At 42.3% G+C, this 20,747-nt stretch overlaps 1 protein-coding gene across 1 annotated transcript; it reads right to left on the bottom strand.

The window, feature by feature from the left end:
- Positions 1-9,060: 9,060 nt before the first annotated feature.
- LOC144683373 (pepsin A-like) lies at positions 9,061-18,449 on the bottom strand. The gene is made up of 8 exons (XM_078546323.1): positions 18,333-18,449; positions 14,666-14,783; positions 13,211-13,329; positions 12,317-12,516; positions 10,799-10,918; positions 10,368-10,512; positions 9,555-9,653; positions 9,061-9,451 (listed from the first exon to the last, which is right to left on the bottom strand). The coding sequence occupies exons 1-8, from the start codon at positions 18,348-18,350 to the stop codon at positions 9,305-9,307; spliced, it is 966 nt and encodes a 321-aa protein (XP_078402449.1). The 5' UTR covers positions 18,351-18,449; the 3' UTR covers positions 9,061-9,304.
- Between the last annotated feature and the right edge of the window lie 2,298 nt (positions 18,450-20,747).

Genomic DNA, 20,747 nt, shown 5'->3' with positions numbered 1-20,747 from the left:
AAATTGTCAAACCCAAACTACTTCATGGCCAGGATTTTACAGCCCCTCTGGCCCTGGGGGATATTAGGGTCCCGCCGAACTGAGTGGAGATTTCAGTGGTTTGCTGCATTCGCTGGGTGGAGACACACTGTGGTGGGGCAGTAAAACCCTGGCCTATTTGTCTCCCACCTATGTTTCTGGAACTATCCCAATGCCCAGCTGCTCACTCTGACTGGACCACATTCAGTCTCCTATTCACCCTGGAGCTGAGATACATGCCCATGGCCCCTCACACCCTCCATCACAACCTATGCCCCCCCACTCATCCCTATGGCCTCTCAACACTTCCACACCAACCTATCCTGTTCTACATGCCTCAATGGTTTTTTATAACTCTATGACATCATAGCCCCACTCATGCCAAACCGTGGCCCCCACACACCACCCATTTCCTTTACAGATACCATGTCAATTGACCTAGTATCCAGCAAGGGCAGACATCAGGACCCATGCTGTGATGAGATGAAAGAAAGTTCTATAAAATGAAGCTCTAAGTGTCTATTGCAGACTCCACAACATTTTAAAAACACTCTCATTCAAAAAAAACCCTTTTCTGCATTTACATGCCTTCAACTAAATAACGCCTTATAATAACTTCCAACAAAGTCCCACATAAGAGATTGGCGTGTAAAGTTAAAGTGCACGGGATTGGGGGTTGTACATGGAGATGGATAGAAAACTGGTTGGCAGACAGGAAACAAAGTGTAGGAATAAACGGGTCTTTTTCTGAATGGCAGCCAGTTATTCACAATATATATTAATGATTTAGATGAGGGAATTAAATGTAATATCTCCAGATTTGCAGATGAGACAAAGTTGGGTGGGAGGGTGAGCTGTGAGAAGGATGCAGAGATGCTTCAGTGTGATTTGGACAAGCTGAGTGAGTGGGCAAATGTATCGCAGATGCAGTATAATGTGGATAAATGTGAGGTTATCTATTTTGGTAGCAAAAACAGGAAGGCAGATTATTATCTGAAAGGCTATAATTTGAGAGAGGGGAATGTGGAATGAGACCTGGATCTCCTTGTACACCAGTTGCTGAAGGTAAGCATGCAGGTGCAGCAGGCGGTAAAGAAGGCAAATGGTATGTTGGCGTTCATAGCCAGAGGATTCAAGTACAGCAACAGGGATGTCTTGCTGCAATTGTACAGGGCCTTGGTGCGACCACAACTGGAATATTGTGTGCAGTTCTGGTCTCCTTATCTGAGGAAAGACGTACTTGCTATAGAAGGAGAGCAGCAAAGGATTAGCCCTGGGATGGCGGGACTGACATATGAGGAGAGATTGGTTCGATTAGGATTAAATTCGCTGGAGTTCAGAAGAATGAGGGGGGATGTCACAGAAACCAATAAAATTCTAACAGTACTAGACAGGGTAGATGCTGGAAGGATGTTCCCAATGGTGGGGGAGTCCAGAACCAGGAGTCACAGGGTACGGACACGGGGTAGGCCATGTAGGACTGAGACAAAGAGAAATTTCTTGCCCCAGAGAGTGGTGAGCCTGTGGAATTCGTTACCACGGAAAGTAGTTGAGACCAAAATATTGCATGCTTTCAAGAAGGAGTTAGATATTGCTCTTGGGGCGAAAGGGATCAAAGGGTATGGGGAGAAGGCAGGAGCAGGCTATTGAGTTGGATGATCAGCCATGATCATAATGAATGGTGGAGCAGGCTCAAAGAGCCGAATGGCCTACTCCTGCTCCTAGTTTTTATGTTTCTATATGTTCCTATAACAAATATTGCATCCTAGTACACAATTCCATATGACAACAAGCATTGGAGTTCATAGTCCCACATCAAAGAGTCCAGAACCACTTGTAGCTGTCAATTAAACTGTGAAATTGGCAGGCACTCTGCTATGATAATGAATGGTTGTGAAATCAGTCAGAAAGCACTAATCCAATAATGACAACCCTCAGATTATTGTCAACAGACAGAATGAAATATCAAGCAATCATTTTTTAATACACCAGGCAATTTTTTCAAAGATGTAAAGAGCAGGACCTTTAAATGCCTTGACACTTTTGACAGCTCCCCTGATAGGTGTTTCTAACAGTTTTAACAGGCCCCTTTGACAGATCTATTGACTGTTTCAGTGAGGTTGACAGTAATGAGTTTATGCATTTTTAGGCACATTTATGCCTCCCTTGAATAATTCCAAAGGGCACCTGACCTGCACCAAAGGTTTCTTGGGACCAAATCCAAAGGGGTACATTACCACTCCAAAGAGGTACCCTGGATATCCAAATAAATCCAAAGTTCAAGTATGATGTTACCAGGTCCATTCTGCACAATTCAGGTTTCACACTACAAGGCTACCAAAATACCACTTTAGTGGAGTCCAGTTAATGATTAAAATAGCCATTTGTCTCTGTAAAACAAGCATGCACGAAATACCCCCTGTCCCCGCAAAAACTGGGAAGTGCCATATTTGGGGGTGGGGATGGAGGGGGGGGTGGGGGGGTGGGGGGAGAGCGGTGGGGGGGGGAGGGGCGGGGCTTATGGTTTCTGGCCACTTCCTTCATTTTGCTACAACAGAGAGGCCTTGCATACTGTCACTTTGTGACATTTCTTACTTTCATTGCTATATGAGTTCTCTGACATTGAAATCCTTAGTCAAGAATCACAGAAGCACAGAATCACAGTGCAGAAGAGGTCCTTCGGCCCATCGAGTCTGCAACGACACGTGAGAAACACCTGACCTTCCTACCTCATCCCATTTACCAGCACTTGGCCCATAGCCTCAAATGTTATGACATGCCAAGTGCTCATCCAGGTACTTTTTAAAGGATGTGAGGCAACCCGCCTCCACCACCCTCCCAGGCAGTGCATTCCAGACCGTCACCACCCTCTGGGTAAAAAAGTTTTTCCTCACATCCCCCCTCAACCTCCTGCCCCTCACCTTGAACTTGTGTCCCCGTGTAACTGACCCATCAACCCCGGGCAACTGCAGCACCCTATCCATCCTGTCCATGCCCCTCATAATCTTGTACACCTTGATTAGGTCACCCCTCAGTCTTCTCTGCTCCAACGATAACAACCCAAGTCTCTTCATAACTTAAGTGTTTCATCCCAGGCCACATATTGGTGAAACTTCTCTGCACCCACTCCAGTGCAATCACATCCTTCCTATAATGTGATGACCAGAACTGCACACAATACTCCAGCTGTGGCCTCACCAAGGTTCAATACAACTCCAACATAACCTCCCTACTTTTGGAATCTATGGCTCGATTGATAAAGGCAAGTGTCCCAAATGCCTTTTTCACCACCCCACAAACATGCCCCTCCGCCTTCAGAGATCTATGGACACGCATGACGAGTGTCATGTTCTTCATTGAATACTTCCTTGTCAAATTACTCCTTCCAAAGTGTATCACCTCACACATTTCAGGGTTAAATTCCATTGGCCACTTATCTGCCCAATTGACCATCCCGTCTATATCTTCCTGTAGCCCAAGACACTCAACCACATTATTAACCACCCGGCCAATCTTTGTGTCAACCGCAAACTTACTATTCCTACACCCCACATATTCATCTATGTCGTTTATATAAATGACAAATAATTGGGAACCGAGCACAGATCCCTGGCATCCAGTCACTAAAGCATTCTTCTGTCATCACCCTCTGTCTCCTACAACTAAGCCAATTTTGAATCCACCTGATCAAATTACCCTGTATCCCATGTGCATTTGCCTCCTTTATAAGTCTCCCATCTGGGACCTTGTCAAAGGTTTGCTGAAATCTATATAAACTACAGCAACTACACTCCCCTCATCTACACACCTGGTCACCTCCTCAAAAATTCAATCAAATTTGTTAGGCATAAGAAAATCATGCTGACTATCCCTGATCAAACCTTGCCTCCTCAAGTGGAGATAGATTCTCTCCTTCAGAATTTTCGCTGATAGTTTCCCTACCACTGACCTGAGGCTCACTAGCCTGTAGTTCCCTGGATTATCTCTACAACCCTTCTTAAATAGCCACGTGCTAGTGAGCTCAGAAATAGTAGAATAGCGCAGGTCAATACATGGCTTAAGAGTTGGTGCAGGAGGGAGGCTTTTAGATTCCTGGGTCACTGGGACCGTTTCTGGGGAAGGTGGGACCTGTAGAAGCGGGACGGCCTACAGCTGAACCAGAGCGGGACTAACATCCTTGCAGGCGGGTTTGCTAGTGCTGTTGGGAGGAGTTCAAATTAATTCGGCAGGGTGAGGGGACACAGATTGTTAGCAGAATAGGGACACATCATAATACAGTAAAACAATCAAGTCAGAGGGAGTAAAGCTGCATTAAGTTTCAAGGGAGTAAGGCAAGGCTGGATGGCCTCTACTTTAATGCCAGGGGTATTACAGGTAAAACGGATGAGTTAAGGGTGAGGATTGACACGTGGAATTGTGATACAGTAGCCATCACTGAGATGTGGTTGAGAGAGGGTCAGGATTGGCAGCTCAACATTCTGGGATATAGAATCTTCAGGCGAGACAGGGGAGGGGGTAAAAGTGGAGGAGGCTTTGCATTATTAGTTAAGGAGTCAGTTACTGCAGTAAGGAAAGATGATATCTTGGAGGGAGCATTGAATGAAGCTTTGTGGGTAGAGCTGAGGAGCTAAAAAGGGGGCAGCCTCATTATTAGGTGTTTATTATAGACCCCCAGCTAGTCAGTGGGAAATTGAGGAGCAAATATGTGCACAATTTGTGGAGGTGTGTCAAAACAATGACAATATGGTAATTATATTACGTGATTTCAACTTTCCCAACATTAATTGGGGTAGACATAGTGTTAAGGGCTGGGATGAAGTGTATTTCTTGAAATGTGTACAGGAGAACTTTTTAGGTCAATATGTAGAGGGTCCAACAAGGGATGGCGCAGTGCTGGACCTAATTCTGGGGAATGAAGCCAGACAGGTGGCTGAGGTGATGGTGGGCGAGCATTTTAGTGAAAGCGACCACAACATGGTAGAATTTAACCTTGTTATGGACAAAGAAATAGACAAGTTGCAAAAAAATGTTTTGGACTGGGGGAGAGTGGATTTTAGTAAAATAAGGCAGGATCTGGCCAAGGTAGACTGGGAACAGCTACTTGTGGGGAAATCTACAGAGGAGCAGTGGGGGGTGTTCAAAAAGGAACTGGGGAGGGCACAGGCTCAACATGTTTCCTCTAGGTGATAGGAAGGAGTAACAAGCCCAGAGAACCATGGATGACCAGAAATATTCAGGTCACGATGAGAAGGAAAAGAGAGACTTTTAGCAGGTACAAGGGAAGCAAATCAGCGGAGGCATTGGTGGAGTACAGAAAATGCAGGGTGGAGCTTAAGAAGGCAATTAGGAGAGCAAAGAGGGGATATGAGAAAGCTCTGGCTGGTAAAAGTAGGGAAAATCCCAAGATATTCTATAAGTATATCAATGGGAAGAGGATAACTAGGGAAAGTGTAGGGCCCATAAGGGACCAAGGGGGCAATCTATGGGTGGAGCCAGAGGACATCGCTAGAGTGTTGAATGAATACTTCACATCCGTCTTCACCCAAGAGAATGAGGATGTCGAAATGCAACTCGGGGAGAGAAACTGCAAGGTTCTTATGCAAATTGGTATAGGGAGTGACAAGGTATGGGAGGTGTCCGCAGGCTTAAAAGTGGACAAATTTTCAGGTCCCAATGATTTTTGTCCCAGACTGCTGAGGGAGGCAAGGGAGGAGATGGCAGGGGCTCTGACCCAAAATTTTAATTACTCTCTGGCCATGGGGGAGGTGCCAGAGGACTGGAGAACAGCTAATGTGGTTCCACTATTTAAGGAGGGTTGTAGAGGCTCATCTTCTTGAAACCCTGCTCATTAACCTCCTGAAGTCTTCACCACATGACCTCCAACTTGCCCCACTCGGCATCTTAAACATCTAATACCTGTGTCCCTGCTGGATTCCACTGACTCCCAATGCATGAAATTCAAAACATTTATTCCAATTAATAAATCCTTCCATGCCCCTCCTAATGCTCATGTGGTGAATGCTGATTTACTTTGGTGCTTCAAATGAGCTGCATCTGTTCGGGGCTGGGTTCGAGATCACCTTGTATCAAAAAGTAATCCAAGTCCAGATCAATGTGTGTTCCTGGTTAAATGGGTGAGAGAGGAATTTTTCAGTTTTTATTTCCTGAGTTTATATTTAATTTTGTCCCTCTCCCCAGAGATGACATGGTTCCAGATGGATAGGGAGAGTCGGTACCGTGAGGCATAAGGCATCACAACTACATGGCCAGGATAAAGCGACCAGTTGGGCTTTTCCATTTTTGGAAAAGAAATAAATTATAAGCGTACTTTGATAATGGCAAGTAAGCAGGATTTTTCACCACTGAAAATGCAGAGGCAAAGATTTACTAGGATATCGTACAGGTAATTCTCAAGTTTGTTCCTGATAGTTTATTATATTGTTTTGCCTGTTACTGATGTAAAACCATTTTCATTCTCCCAAAATCGATTCTTCACCAGCTGAATGTGGGTACTATGCTGGCATGTTTCCAAACCAGTGGAACCTGTCCATGACTCTTTTGTTTTAAAGCCTTTAAGGCAGTAGAAAGCTTCCATCTCATTCAAGTTGAGATCCATATACACAATGGGATTATTGGGTTGGAGGTTATCGTTTCCAGTGAATACTTCAAGAAACTAAACTGTAACAGCAACTTATCTTTCAGATGCTGATCTCCTGTGCATTCCTGATATTTAATACATTTAATTTCATCACATCTTGGCTCAGAATTTGCAGTAGTAGTAACAGTGATGCTGCCAGTGCTTGCTATTATTACTGTGTCAAGCTGACAGCAAGGTCTGGCATTCGCATACGCACAGTTAAACGTGGAAATCAGGAAGTTGCTGTCAGTGATACACTGCTTTGCCACAGGCTGCATTGCCGCAGCTTTTACAGGGTTATACTCATTGAAGTTTAGAAGAATGAGAGGTGATCTTATTGTAACATATAAGATTCTGAGGGGGATTGACAGGGTAGATGTTGAGAGGACGTTTCCTGTCACATGGAGAATCTGGAACTATGGAGCACAGTTTCACAATAAAAGGCATCTCCCATTTAAGACAGAGATGAGGAGGAATTTCTTCTCTCAGAGGCTTGTTAATCTTTGGAATTCTCTTCCCCAGAGAGCAGCACAGGCTGGCTCATTCAATATATTCAATGCTGAGCTAAACAGGTTTTTGATATACAAGGCAGTTAAAGGCTATGCGAGGCAGGCAGGATAGTGGAGTTGAGGCCACACTCAGATGAGCCATAATCTTATTGAATTGTGGAGCAGTCTTGAGGGGCTGAATATGCTACTCCTGCTCGTATTTCTTTTGTTCTTATTCAACAACATCTCTGGCCTTGGAAAAACACATTTTGCAAGCGGCTCTTTGCCTCAGGAGAACATGTAGAAGTTCCGTCTTTTAATAAATTCTTTTTAAAGTTTTATTTTTGACATTTATGATTCTCCCTTAACTCCATAAGCATCTCCTAATTTGTATATTGCTTTTTGTACTTTTATTTAAATATGAGTTATATTCCCTACGTTTTGCTTCCTGCAATGCTGCCTGTGACAATTCTTCAATCTGATTGGGTGATCAGCCTGTCTTTGCCTGCCCTATCTCTGGATGCCACAGATCCACTGAATAAGGTCCCAAATTGAACCTGACATTGGGAAACAGGATATCTACATTCTAGAGCCGATCAAATCTATGTGGATAACTTTTGTAAAGGACGCGGACGATGCTGTCCCATTGCAGCTGACTTGAAAATATGTGTGATTGCTTCTTACAATCTTGGGAAACATTGCCGACCATTTTAGAATATCTAGACCAGGGTGCACTGAAACTCAATCTGAAATGGAAATCACAGAATCACAGAATTTTAATGGCACAGAAGGAGGCCATTCCACCCATCGTGTCTGCACTGGCTCTGCAAATGAGCATTATGACCTAGTGCCATAGTCCTGCCTTTTCCCCTTAAACCTTCACATTGTTTCTAATCAAATAATCATCAAATGTCCTCTTGAATGCCTCGATTAAACCTCCCTTCACCACACTTGGAGGCAGTGCATTCCAGACCCAAACCACTTGTTGTGTGAAAAAGTTTTATCTGACGTCACATTTGCATCTTTTGAAAATCACTTTAAATTGTGCTCTATCGTTCTTGATCCTTTAACGAGTGGGAACAGCTTCTGTCCATTTTTTCTGTCCAGCCCCCTCATGATTTCGAATATCTCTATCAAATCTCTTCTTAGGCTTCTTCTCTCCAAGGAGAACAGCCCCAACCTCTCCAATCTATCTCTGTACCTGAAGTGTCCATCCCTGGAACCATTCGTGAAAACGCTTCTGCCCTCTCTCCAAGGTGTTCACATCCTTCCTATAATGTGGCGCCCAGAAGTATACACAACGCTCTTGTACACTATGCCATAATATCCAGCATCTTGAATCAATGGGATCTTATATTAGAATTACACTGAGACATAAATAGAACCAGAACGAGGCTTCACCAGGCCACTTCCAAATTTCTGAAGATATTATTCAACAACCACTTCTCATGTGATCTACAAATTCCTACCTGTGTTTGGCAAACTTTGACATGAGTGGATCACCTCACAAGAAAGTTCAAATGTGAAATGAATTCAGGCAGCCCCACACACAGAAGTAAATGGAACAAGAAACAGGAGAACTGGGAGTATGCGTTGCATGTTGATATTTTATTGAACAATTTTAAGAACGATTGTAACGAAGAGAAAAGGAGAGAAAAGGCTGCCGTGTGATGTTAGGATCACATTTACTTCAAATCAGGTTTCACTGCAGAGGTCATCCACATTCAGCAGAAATGTGTATGTCTCTGGAGTGAATCACTGCACCAATAATATATCACGGCTGAATGTCAGAACCAAAAGATAACAGAGTGAAAGTGCTGCACAATCAGAGAGGGAATATAATTAGACTCTATCAACATTCTCATTTCCAATCCAGAATCAGTGTCCTTAGTCTGTTCCTATAAAAACACACAGTGACAAGCCATTTATTTAATTGTTATTTCTATTTTCTTTGTTTTTCAGCTGTGATTTAGTGCAGAGTTCTGCTGAGCACGAACCACAGCCAATTGCCAATTGTATATATTTGTTTATTGTTATTCAAGAGATGATGACTTCCTCTATTACACTCTGCAACCAGGTGACAACTGCTGCACTGGAGAGTCATGTGAAGGCTTAAAATGCAGATCGAGGTGTGCTTTTAATGAGAATACAGTTGAAGAAATTAGACAGCCTTAGCCAAACCCACACGATTGTTCCCAATGTCGAAAATGGAGTAATATTCCCCAATGAACACATCTCCCAGGATCCAGAGGTTTCCACCAGTAACGCCAAATCCACTGATGCAGCTTTTTTGCTCGTCAAAAGTTTGCTGTAAGGAAAAGGAGAACAATTAACATTAAAAAAATATTCCTATTGCATCTTCTAAAATTTCAAAGTTTATTCTAGCACCCCATTGCTGTCCAATAACACACCTGCAACGTGTAAGCCTTTGCAGGGAGAGGGAAGTCCACTCCATTGATTGTGAAGACCACATCAGGCATGTTCTGCAGATTGTTACAGTTTATGTTGTACTGTAAGAAAATAGAAACAGCATTCAGTTATTGTGTCAGTATAAAGATTTACAATAACTCATTTATAGTGCAATGCCATTCCTAATTAATCAATATTGAGCTAAAGATGAGGTGAAATTGGAATACACAAGCAGGATAACAGGAAATGGTTAAAGAGAAAGATTAGCGATTCCCAGGATAGATTTAATTTCCATATAGCAACATCACACCAAAAAATTTCTAAATATCAGTGTTCATCTCAATGCCAAAACAATAATAAATAGGATAATGGATTGCACATTTTGTCTTCTGATAGTGTGCACTATTTCTGCATTAAATTTTCCCCTTGAATAAGAAGGTTCCAAAATGTAAAGACTCCTCACCATAATTTTGCTACAAATATTGGTGCCTTTCAAATATTTATAGGGCAGTATGTCCATACTAGTGTGATTGTTGCCTCATATTTGTCAAATTTAATTTAACATCACTCTGTCCTCTCACTCCCGCCCACTCTACCCCTCCCTTCCCACATACCATCCCCACCCCCACCCACAAGAGGCTGAGGGAATTTCCACAGAGCAAATTATGGATGAGAATTTGCAAGATTTTTTACAAATGTAGCGTGTAGCATTTTGTCATAGTGTAAATGATCTGTTCGAGGCTGCATTGTGAATGATTCATTGATGCACACTCAGACACTCCACATCCACGCCCAATGTTGGAACATGGGTTTACCATTCCATAGGAAGTTGGAGTTGCTCCAATGCCCTGCTGGATAATGCCAATGGGTGTACTGGGGCCAACAAGAAGAGAAGTACCAGTATCAACAATGGCAGGACAACCTCCACTGCAGGCCACAACCTCACCATCGACTGTCACCCTGGACAGAGAAAAATGCGTCAAGAATTCGTCAAAGACTTAAAACTGCCTCAAGTATTAGACAAATAGAACAATTAATAGCAAGTTGAGTTTCCTAGCTCGCTGAGGCATTCATTATATCTTAAATAAACGCTGATTCAACTGAGATCTTAAAATTAGTCTAAGTATTTTATTCCTTCTTTCCTTTTAGTTTGTTTGTTTCAATATAATTTGTTAAAACCATTATCTCAGACTTCAATAGAGAAGCAGAAAATATCTATTCCTCTTGTCGATGGGTAATCACTTACCTGTCAATGAGGATTTGCCAGTAGGCATCACGAGTGACAGGAACCCAGTGAATTTGGCCTGTGTAGTGACTTGAATCAATTCCACCAAATAGGATTTCACTGCCGGACTGACCTTGCTGTCTGTAAAACAAAAGAGAATTCAAGAAAAGCTCAGAGATTGATATATTTCCAGTTTAGAGGTAGCACTTAGTAACGTGACTGCCTATTGGGTATTAAATCTAAAATCAACAACTTTCTAAAGCAGCTACTAAAAGTCATTGATTGCAATGTTGCCATAAATAGTAAAAATGAATTCAAAATTATAAATTCAAATTGGGGAACTATACCTTTTAAATGAATGATGCGGAATATATTCTGGCTCTGTTTATTGGTTCTATTCTGAATTGGGTTGAAGCACCAGAGGACAAATTCAAGGTTTGGAACCAAATCACCTTGAAACAAAGCACCTGCATTGATGTTGAGTCTTTCACATCCTGAGAATGGCCTTAAATTCTTCTCACCCAACTAATACTTATGAAGTGTATTTAACATTGCAGTGTAGACAAAGGTGGTAGGCAGTTTGTACACAGCAGTGTCCCACTAATAATCTGAGCAAACTCAGTGAAAAGATACCACGGACATCTGTTTCCTGCCCACTTCCCATATCCATCAATTCCATGAGTGGCCAAAAATCTGTCTATCTCAGCCTTAAGTATACTCAATGATGGAGCATCCGCAAACCTCTGGGGTAGAGAATGCCAAAGATTCACAATATCCTGATAGTGAAGAGGTTTCTCAACATGCCAGCCCAGGCCATCTATCCTGACTCTGTGCCCCTTTGTTCTAAATTCCACAGCCAGAAAATAACCTCTCAGTGTCCATCCTGTCAAGGCCCTTCAGAACCTTGTATGTTTCAATGAGGCTGTTGTATTTTATGCCTCGGAGATATGCAGAGATGATACACCATTTTCTACTTGCACAGGATAAGATTTATTTACAATGCTTTAAAAATGCCTGCTTCCACAATTTCAGCAGCCGGCCTTAGTTCAGTCTCTGCCTCTCTCTCTCTCTTGAACTGACCACAGCCAGGCTTAACTAATCATACACAGTGAGCAGTGAACAGTGACACAGAATCAAATGTTGAGCAATTGAGCACTACTGGGCTCACCTCTAATTCTTCTAACCTCCAGAGAATATAAAGCTAATTTATTCCACATCTCTTCATTGGATAACCCTCTTACCCCAGGGACCAATCTAGTGAACCTTTGATATACTGCCTCCAGTGCAACTATATCTTTCCTAGGATACAGGGACCAAAACTGCCCATGGAACTTCAGGTGTGGAGTACAATGCCACACTAAAGTATTGACATTCACAATGTGCTCAAGTTTTACATTCGATTTGAGCCCATGGCATTGAAACAAAGACAAGAGCGTTAACAACTAAGGCAAGCTGATTGTTTGAGTGGAAGCAAAATAAGCAGTTCCTGTTTCATTCAGGGAAATAATATGTAGCAACAAGTGCATAAAAGATTTTCACCTTGTTAGGTACACAGAGAAGAGAGGCTCATCCACCAGTCTCTGAGACATCATGTTACTAAATACAGTGGTGGCTCCTGATGCTGCAAGAGATGGAAAGCCCATGCCCAGAATTCCATCAAATTGAACATAGGAAAAGAAACCACCAGGTTCAGTTGTACTTAAACCAAATTCCTGACCAGGGATAGCAATGTTTGAAATCTAGAAAAATAAAGTCAAGTGATTATTCATGAGAAATTGAGCAGAATGTTATCCAGTGAATTGTAACTTCTCCATAAACTGCACTTAGCAAATATATTTTCCCACACCCATGCAGCCAATCATGAGCCCCAATGGGTTAGATGACCAATTAAACTTTTTTTTAACAATCCTGGTTCATGGATAAATTTTGGAAAAGAAATGGGGAGTAGCCACATGAGCTTCTTTGAATAGTAGATGCTGGTTGTTTACATCCACTTCAAAGGTTACCTATAACACTATGGCAGTCTCAATCTGGATTATCTGTACAAGTGGGTTTGAACTTGCAACCTTCTGACTCAGAGTGCTACCACTGAGTTAAGGCAGACGACTGACAGATGTCATATACCACATTCAACGCAAATAGACATAAGGGTGTGAGTTGAACTGAATGAAGGGAGCATTTTCATCAAATATCTACTGTTTCATTGGAAAGAATTTCAGGCAGATTTTATTACAAATCCACAACTTGGACGTTGAGACACTCTCTGCTACATCATCATTACACTCCCACGTATCTGTTCGTCTTCCAACTGATCAAACTCATTGTTTTTGATGCCAATATCTTGTGTCCTGATCTGGAACATATTACCTTAGACATCAATTATCACTGTTTTGTCGTTGAATTTATTTGATGAAGGGGCTACAATCTACTTACTCTGACAGTGTCATATCCCAGTATTCCTTTCATGGCTCCTGTACCATACTGGATAGATACACCCTGGTTGTTTGAACGATATGTTGATGACAATTTGGGGTTGAATCTTTTATGTACCACTGGAACAGAACATTCATTTCATGAAATTAATAAAAAAAACATTTCACCATTTAGTCTAATACATCAAGAAACTTTTGTGCCAGAAAAGAATCAATTACTCACATTTTTAAAAGTTTCTATTTTAAACAAGCACCCACCCAATTTTTTTTAGCCTCTTAGGTGTATTACTGGTTCCCTTTTCCTTGGAATGAGGTGCTGAGAATGTGAGGAGGATCAGAAAGCTGTGTTCATGTGTGAGGTGGAGCTCTGAGTTGGACATGTGTGTGCACGTGTGTGTCCATGTGCACACTTACAAAGGAAGACAGTCTAGTGGAGACCCTCTTGTTAGCCTAGCCATTGGATAAGCTTAAACCTAATCAAATTTAACATGACACCAGAATGGTCCCTGGGTGAGGGATTTTTTGCTACCAGGTCAGGTTGGAGATCCTGGGCTCCCTCTCTTTGGAGCAAAGGTGATTGAGGGAAAATTTGATAGAGTTGTAGAAGATAATAAATTTATGATGGCTTTAGATAAGGTAGAGAAAGAAAAGCTGTTCCCATTAGCTGATAATTGAAAGACCAAGGGTGCAGATTTAAGGATTCGGGCAAAAGATGCAGGTGGATGTCAGGAAGAACTTTTTTAAGCAGTGGGCAGTAGTGACCTGGAACTTGCTGCCTACAAGAATGGGCAGTAGAAATAATCAATGATTTCAAAAGGAAATTGGGTGAGAACTTGAGGAATATAAACCAGCAGGGCTATGGGGATAGAGCCATGGAATAGCACTGACTGGGTTGCTCTACAGTGAGCTGGCATGGACCCGATTGGCTAGATTGTACCCTCTGTGCAGTAATGACTTCATGACTCTATGACTCAGCGTTATGGAGAATGTACCTTTGTTGTGTACTTTTGATTAGTTTAGTATTTTTATGAACTGACTTATCACTAAGGTTTCAAAACGTTGTTCCTACAGTTTCCAGATTATCAATTTGCTTTGTTGCCGCAAAATCTCCACCGTCCATTATCTTTGCCAGTAACCATCCGATCCAGGAGTGTGAACTGGAAATTATTTTACACTAATGCTAAGATCTTAATGTAACTTCAACCTAAGATTTATCCATATCCAGAGGGAGACAAAGAACCACAGCGAAAACCTCCAAGAAATCAAAGCTCGGTTAAATTTCTCTCCGAGCCCAGAGATAACCAAGCAAAATTCTAGGGTTTCATCCAATCTTACAAAACACACTGTTCAACTGTGACTATTGTAGCAATTTGAATCTCTTCCTAACACAACTGACCTTAACGTGAAGACAATTCACAAAGGGAAGTATGTTAACAGCAGGGTAATATTTACTTACTGCATGACTTTTCAGAACAGTAAACTGATGGGACCCAGAGATTGGATGAGCCAGTGTCAAAGATGACGGTGAAGCTCTGTGGTGGATTCCCAATGCTGATTGCTCCATAGTATGACAACTGTCAGCAAAAAGAAAAAGACCAAAATATATCACCTGGAAATATATCATTGTGTTATTAGGCTCAGGTTCCTCTACACCCATTAGAAAATGTAAATCTTCCCATCACTCCTTTATTCTAATCACATGATGCAGAAGTAGAAGAGTGTAGCTATTTAAATGCAAGAGATTTAATGAGCAATGCATCTGTTCCTATGTATTATACTGAATATATACTTCATGGCTAAGATGCTGTTGCACCTTTCATTCATGTTCTCTTTAAACTTCAGGTCGCATCTCAACTCTAACTGACGCTAACAAGACTGATAGCATTGTTAAACACCCACCCAGCAACACAAGCCATGCTCATTAAAGGTACCCAGGAATATTAACCCAGTAACCATCAGCATTGGTTAGACAAGCAGCTGCCAGTTCGTAGGGCTACAGAAATCACAAGTAATTTCTCACAATGAATCAGAAGTTTCAAATCCAGATCAAAAGGATTCAATGTTGTGATCACCAGCTTTTCATAGAAACATAAAATGGTTACAGTGTAGATGGAGGCCATTTGACCCATCATGTCCTGCTAACTCTCTGGAATAGCAATTCATATAGGCCTACACCCCCGCATTATCCCCGTGTCCCTGCCAATATTTTCTTTTCCGATAGTTATGCATTTTCCTTTTCAAAGCTGCAATTGAATCTGCCTCCTCCACCCTTTTAGTCAGCACGTTCCAGATCCTAACCACCGGCTGTGTAAAAAATGCTTTGTCCTTCTGTTTCCTTGTGTTCTTTTGCCAACCGCCTTAAATCAGTAACCACTCGTTCTTGACCATTCTCCCAATGATTTTGACAACCTCTATCAAATGTACTCTTAATCTTCTCTTCAAGTACAACAGCCCCAGCTTTTTCAACCTATCCATGGAACTGAAGTTTCTCATTCCTGGAACCATCTGTTGAATCTTTTCTGTCCCCTTTCTAATGCCTTTGTATCCTTCCTATCATGTGGTGCTCAGAATTGGACATTTGACTCCAGTTGAGGTTGAATCAATATTTTGTCTAATGGTTCATCATAATTTCCTTGCTTTTATGATCTATTTATGAAGTCACTGCCATTGTCCCTTTGATTCGATGGCTTCAACTTTGATGACAAGTTGTTATGTGGCATTTTATCAAATGTTTTTAGGAATTCCCGTATGAATGAAGAGTGCAGGAGGGCATGCCAGGAGCAGCACCAGGCATACCTGAAAATGAGATGTCAACCTGGTAAAGCTATAACACAGGACTACTTGTGCACCAAACAGCATAAGCAGCAAGTGATAGATAGGGATAAGTTATCCCACAACCAACAGATCAGATTTAAGCTCTGCAGTCCTGGCACATCCAGTGGTGAATGGTGGTGGACAATTAAACAACTCACTGGAGGAGAAGGCTCGACAAATATCTCCATCCTCAATGATGGAGGAGCCCAGCACAGCAGTACAAAGATAATGCTGAAGCATTCGCAAAAATCATCAGCAAGAAGTGTCGAGTGGATGATCCATCTCGGCCTCCTCTGGAGGTCCCCAGCATCACAGATGCCTGTTTTCAGCCAATTTGATTCACTCTACGTGATATCGAGGAACGGCTGAAGGGACTGGATACTGCGAAGGTTATGGGCCCTGACAATATTCCGGCAATAGTTCTGAAGGCTTGGGCTCCAGCACTTGCCGCACTACTAGCCAAGCTGTTCCAGTACAGCTACAGCACTGGCATCTACCCAGCTATGTGGAAAATTGCCCGCTATGTCGTGTACACAAAGAGCAGGGCAAATCCAGCCCAGCCAATTACCGCCCCATTAGTCTACTCTCCATTATCAGTAAAGTAATAGAAGGGTTCATCAACAGTGCTATCAAGTGGCACTTGCTTAGCAATAACCTGCTCACTGATGCCCAGTTTGGGTTCTGACAGGGCCACTCAGCTCCTGACTTCATTATAGCCTTGGCTGAAACATGGACAAAAGAACTGAACTCCCGAGGTGAGGTGAGAGTGACTGCCCTTGACATCAAGGCAGCAGTTGACCAAGTATAGCCTCAAGGAGCCCTAGCGAAACTGGATTCAATGCCAATCAGGGGGCAAAGATCTACACTGGTTGGAGTCATACTTAGCATATAGGAAGATGGCTGTGATTGTTGGAGGTCAGTCATCTCAGCTCCAGGACACCACTGCAGGAGATCCTCAGCGTAGTGTCCTTGGCCTAACCATCTTCAGTTACTTCATCAATGCCCTTCCTTCCATCATAAGGTCAGGATTGGGGATGTTTGCTTATGATTGCACAATGTTCAGAACCATTTGCGACTCCTCAGATACTGAAGCAGTCCCTGTCCAAATGCAGCAAGACCTGGACAATATCCAGGCTTGTGCTGACAATTGGCAAGTAACATTTGCGTTACATAAGTGTCAGGCAATGAGCATCTCCAAACACAGAGAATCCAACCATCGCCCCATGATGTTCAATGACATTATCATCACTGAATCCCCCACTATCAACATCCTGGGGATTACCAGTAACCAGAAACTGAACTGGACTAGCCATATAAATGCTGTGTCTACAAGAGCAGGTCAAAGGCTTGGAATCGCATTACGAGTAACTCACCTCCTGACTCCCCAAAGCCTGTCCACCATCTACAAGGCACAAGTCAGAAGTATGATGGAGTACTCCCCACTTGCCTGGATGAGTGCAGCTCCCACAACACTCAAGAAGCTTGACACCATCCAGGACAAAGCAGTCCACTTGATTGGCACCACATCCACAAACATTCACTCCCTCCACCCCTGACGCACAGTAGCAGCAGTGTGTACCATCTACAAGATGCACTGCAGGAATTCACCAAGGCTCCTTAGATAGTACCTTCCATACCAACGACCACTACCACCTAGAAGGACAAGGGCAGAAGATAGATGGGAACACCACCACCTGGAAATTCCTCTCCAAATCACTCACCATCCTGACTTGGAAATATGTCGCCCCTCCTTCACTGTCGCAGGTTCAAAATCCTGGAACTCCCTTCCTAACAGCACTGTGGATTTACCAACACCACATGAACTGCAATGGTTCAAGAAGGCAGCTCACCACCACCTTCACAAGGGCAACTAGGGATGGACAATAAACACTGGCCCAGCCAGGGAAGCCCACATTCCATGAATGAATAAAGAAAAATATCAAATTCATGACCCTGATCAACTTGCACTGTTACCTCATCAAAAATTATAATCAAATTCATTTAACATGATTTATGTTGAACAAGTCTATGCCAAATTTCCTTACTTAATCCATATATGTCCAAATGACATGCGGCACCCAACAACAGATAGAACAGATGAATCCCATCCATTGACAATTGCCGTGTAAATTATAGCAGGTTAAATATCTACAGCACAAGGTCTACTAGCACAGTTTATGTGCCACTGAATTATTGCCCTTAACCAGCAACTGGCACTGAGAATAATATAGATTACAGGTGGAAGCTGCAATAAATGTAAGTTAAGATGTAGTTTTCTCTTTTGTTTGGTAAACTGAGAGATTACTTACATCCAAGTAGTTAATCATTGGTTCATTTGTATCCAGAGTTAAGGGTTGTTCAAACTTTGAGCAGGGATCATATGGATGATTCTTCAGGAAGTCTTCCAGCAACCCTTTCTCCTTAAGAACATCACGGCCAGATTTACCCTTATACAAGGGCACTCTGTAAAGAAATAAAATAAGTTGCAAATGTCATCACATTTTCTGTTCCTTGCTGACATATTATTCATTTCCTCTTTTGTCTTGTGATAATTCCCTACCTGATCATACATTCAGAGAGCTGAATGCAAGCGAGGGTGATGAGCAGCCACTTCATCTTGCCAGTTGGGTTGGTTCCGAGACTCTACAGAATCTAGAGTTTGGGACCTGAGCAGCAACATTTATACTCTCTCTGACGAAACTATTCCATTGTCACGAGTCCTCAGATATGACCATTCAGTATGATAAGTAAGTATTAATGTACTCATGATTAGTTTATCTCAAATATAATCTTTTTAGTTAAGGACAACCTTCACTCTAAGTGGCAAGTAATTAAGAGCATTTGGGTTATAACAAAACACTTTAAGTATTGTATAAATCAGACTAAAAACAATTGTGTTAGAGCCACAAAATATTAATATCACAAGTGCACCAGAAGATAAGTTAACTGCTGGATACAACATTTAACCAGTTCATGTGTGTGGCAGCACATCCACAAACATTCACTCCCTCCACCACCAATGCACAGTAGCAGCAGTGTGTACCATCTGCAAGGAGCTCACCAAGGCTCCTTTGACAGCACCTTCCAAATCCATGAGCTCTATCATCTAGAAAGACAAGGGCAGCAGACACATGGATGCACCACAAATTGGAAGTTCCCCTCCAAGCCACTCATCATCCTGACTTGGAAATATATTGCTGTTCCTTCACTGTTGCTGGATCAAAATCCTGGAACTCCATCCCTAACAGCACTGTGGGTGTACCTACACCACAGCGGTTCAAGAAGGCAGCTCACCACCACCTTCTCAAAGGTAATTAGGGAAGGGCAAGAAATGCTGGCCTAGCCTATGTCACCCACATCCCATGAACGATTAAATCAAAATTTGCCACTGCGGAGGTTGAAGAACCTCTGATGTTGAATTTCCTGGAGGGTACTAATTTATCATGCTTGCATTGAGGGGGCTCAATTGACAACATCAGCTGCAACAGTGATGCCCTGTTGATTTAGAAAAATCATCTGACTCCAACAAGATAAGTTTTGCATTTGAAATTTAGAAATATACTCTTTAGGGGTAGAAATTTCACTTCAGATTTATGATGTGCTGGCTTCAAAAGCCGTAGTCCAGGACTTGAATATGTAATCTGGGTTTACATGTTTGATGCCATGTTAAAATATGGATCTTCTGCATGTTCAAGTTAACTTTATCAATGAAGAGCAGATGGATTCCCCAAATGTTATACCCAATATTTACCCCCTTACCCAAAACCACCAAAGGAGATTAACTGCTTTTTAAATTTGTTCTTGGGATATGTGTCTTACTGGCAAGGACAGCAATTATTACACCAAACTGCCCTTGAGCAGGTGATGGTGAACCCCCTTATCAACTTTTCTGTAGTGGGATGATACAACTGAGTAGCTTGTGGGCCTGGAGCCACATGTAGGCCAGAACAGTTAAGGACAACAGATTCCCACCCCTGAAGGGCATTAGTAATTCAGGTGGGTTTTACACAATAATCCAGTAGTCACATGATCATTTTTAATTAGACTAGCATTTTATTCTAGATTTATTAATTAATTGAATTTAAATTGAGCAAATTCCCTGGTCGGATTTGAACTCATGACTTGGATGTATTGCTAGGTCGTGCCACTGACCACCCCATCCTTGCATTTCCATCCCATTGTTGCAAGTCGGATTTTCCTGTGTACGACTGGCTGCTGCCTATATGTACAAAGCAATCAGGCCCATGCTTGAGTATTAATTCGTTCCTCCATGGCATTGCAATTGAATCCAGCATTTTCCAGCCCAAGAAATGGAAGAAGCCAAGGTTCCTGCTCCTGTTTACTATCCACTGGACTCTGTGGATTGTTGTATCCCTGGACATTGCAAAAAGGCAAGATTACAAAGTGCGATGACCATCATTGTGTCCAACAGCCCACTTGCATTCATTATAAATTCTCAAGTCGTGAAAGGTGATTGGGGTGAATTCAGCAATTGCCAATCGAAGAGAAACTCAACATTTGCTGATAATCTTTGGGAATTGAAGCCATACTGAAGAATTCTGGGCAATCCCCATCATGCTCAGCTGTGGCAAGTGAACAGAGACAGCCTTTTTAACTATGTTTTCCTGCTGAATCATATCTTTGGTTACATCAACTTTGGGTACAATCGGTCACCTTGCCCAAAAACGTCTGGGGACTTGATTTTTCCATTCAGGAGGGCCAAT

This window comes from Cetorhinus maximus, chromosome 8 (assembly GCF_964194155.1).
Source record: "Cetorhinus maximus chromosome 8, sCetMax3.hap1.1, whole genome shotgun sequence".
NCBI lineage: Eukaryota > Metazoa > Chordata > Chondrichthyes > Lamniformes > Cetorhinidae > Cetorhinus > Cetorhinus maximus.
This window is presented reverse-complemented; position numbering and strand designations above follow the sequence as displayed.

Excerpts from the sequence above, each read along its gene's own strand:
- LOC144683373 (XM_078546323.1), bottom strand. Across the intron at positions 9,654-10,367 it reads CTCCAACTTCCTATGGAATG|TACAACATAAACTGTAACAA; the intron begins GTAAACCCATGT and ends ATTTTCTTACAG. Across the intron at positions 9,452-9,554 it reads CAAAGGCTTACACGTTGCAG|CAAACTTTTGACGAGCAAAA; the intron begins GTGTGTTATTGG and ends TTTTCCTTACAG.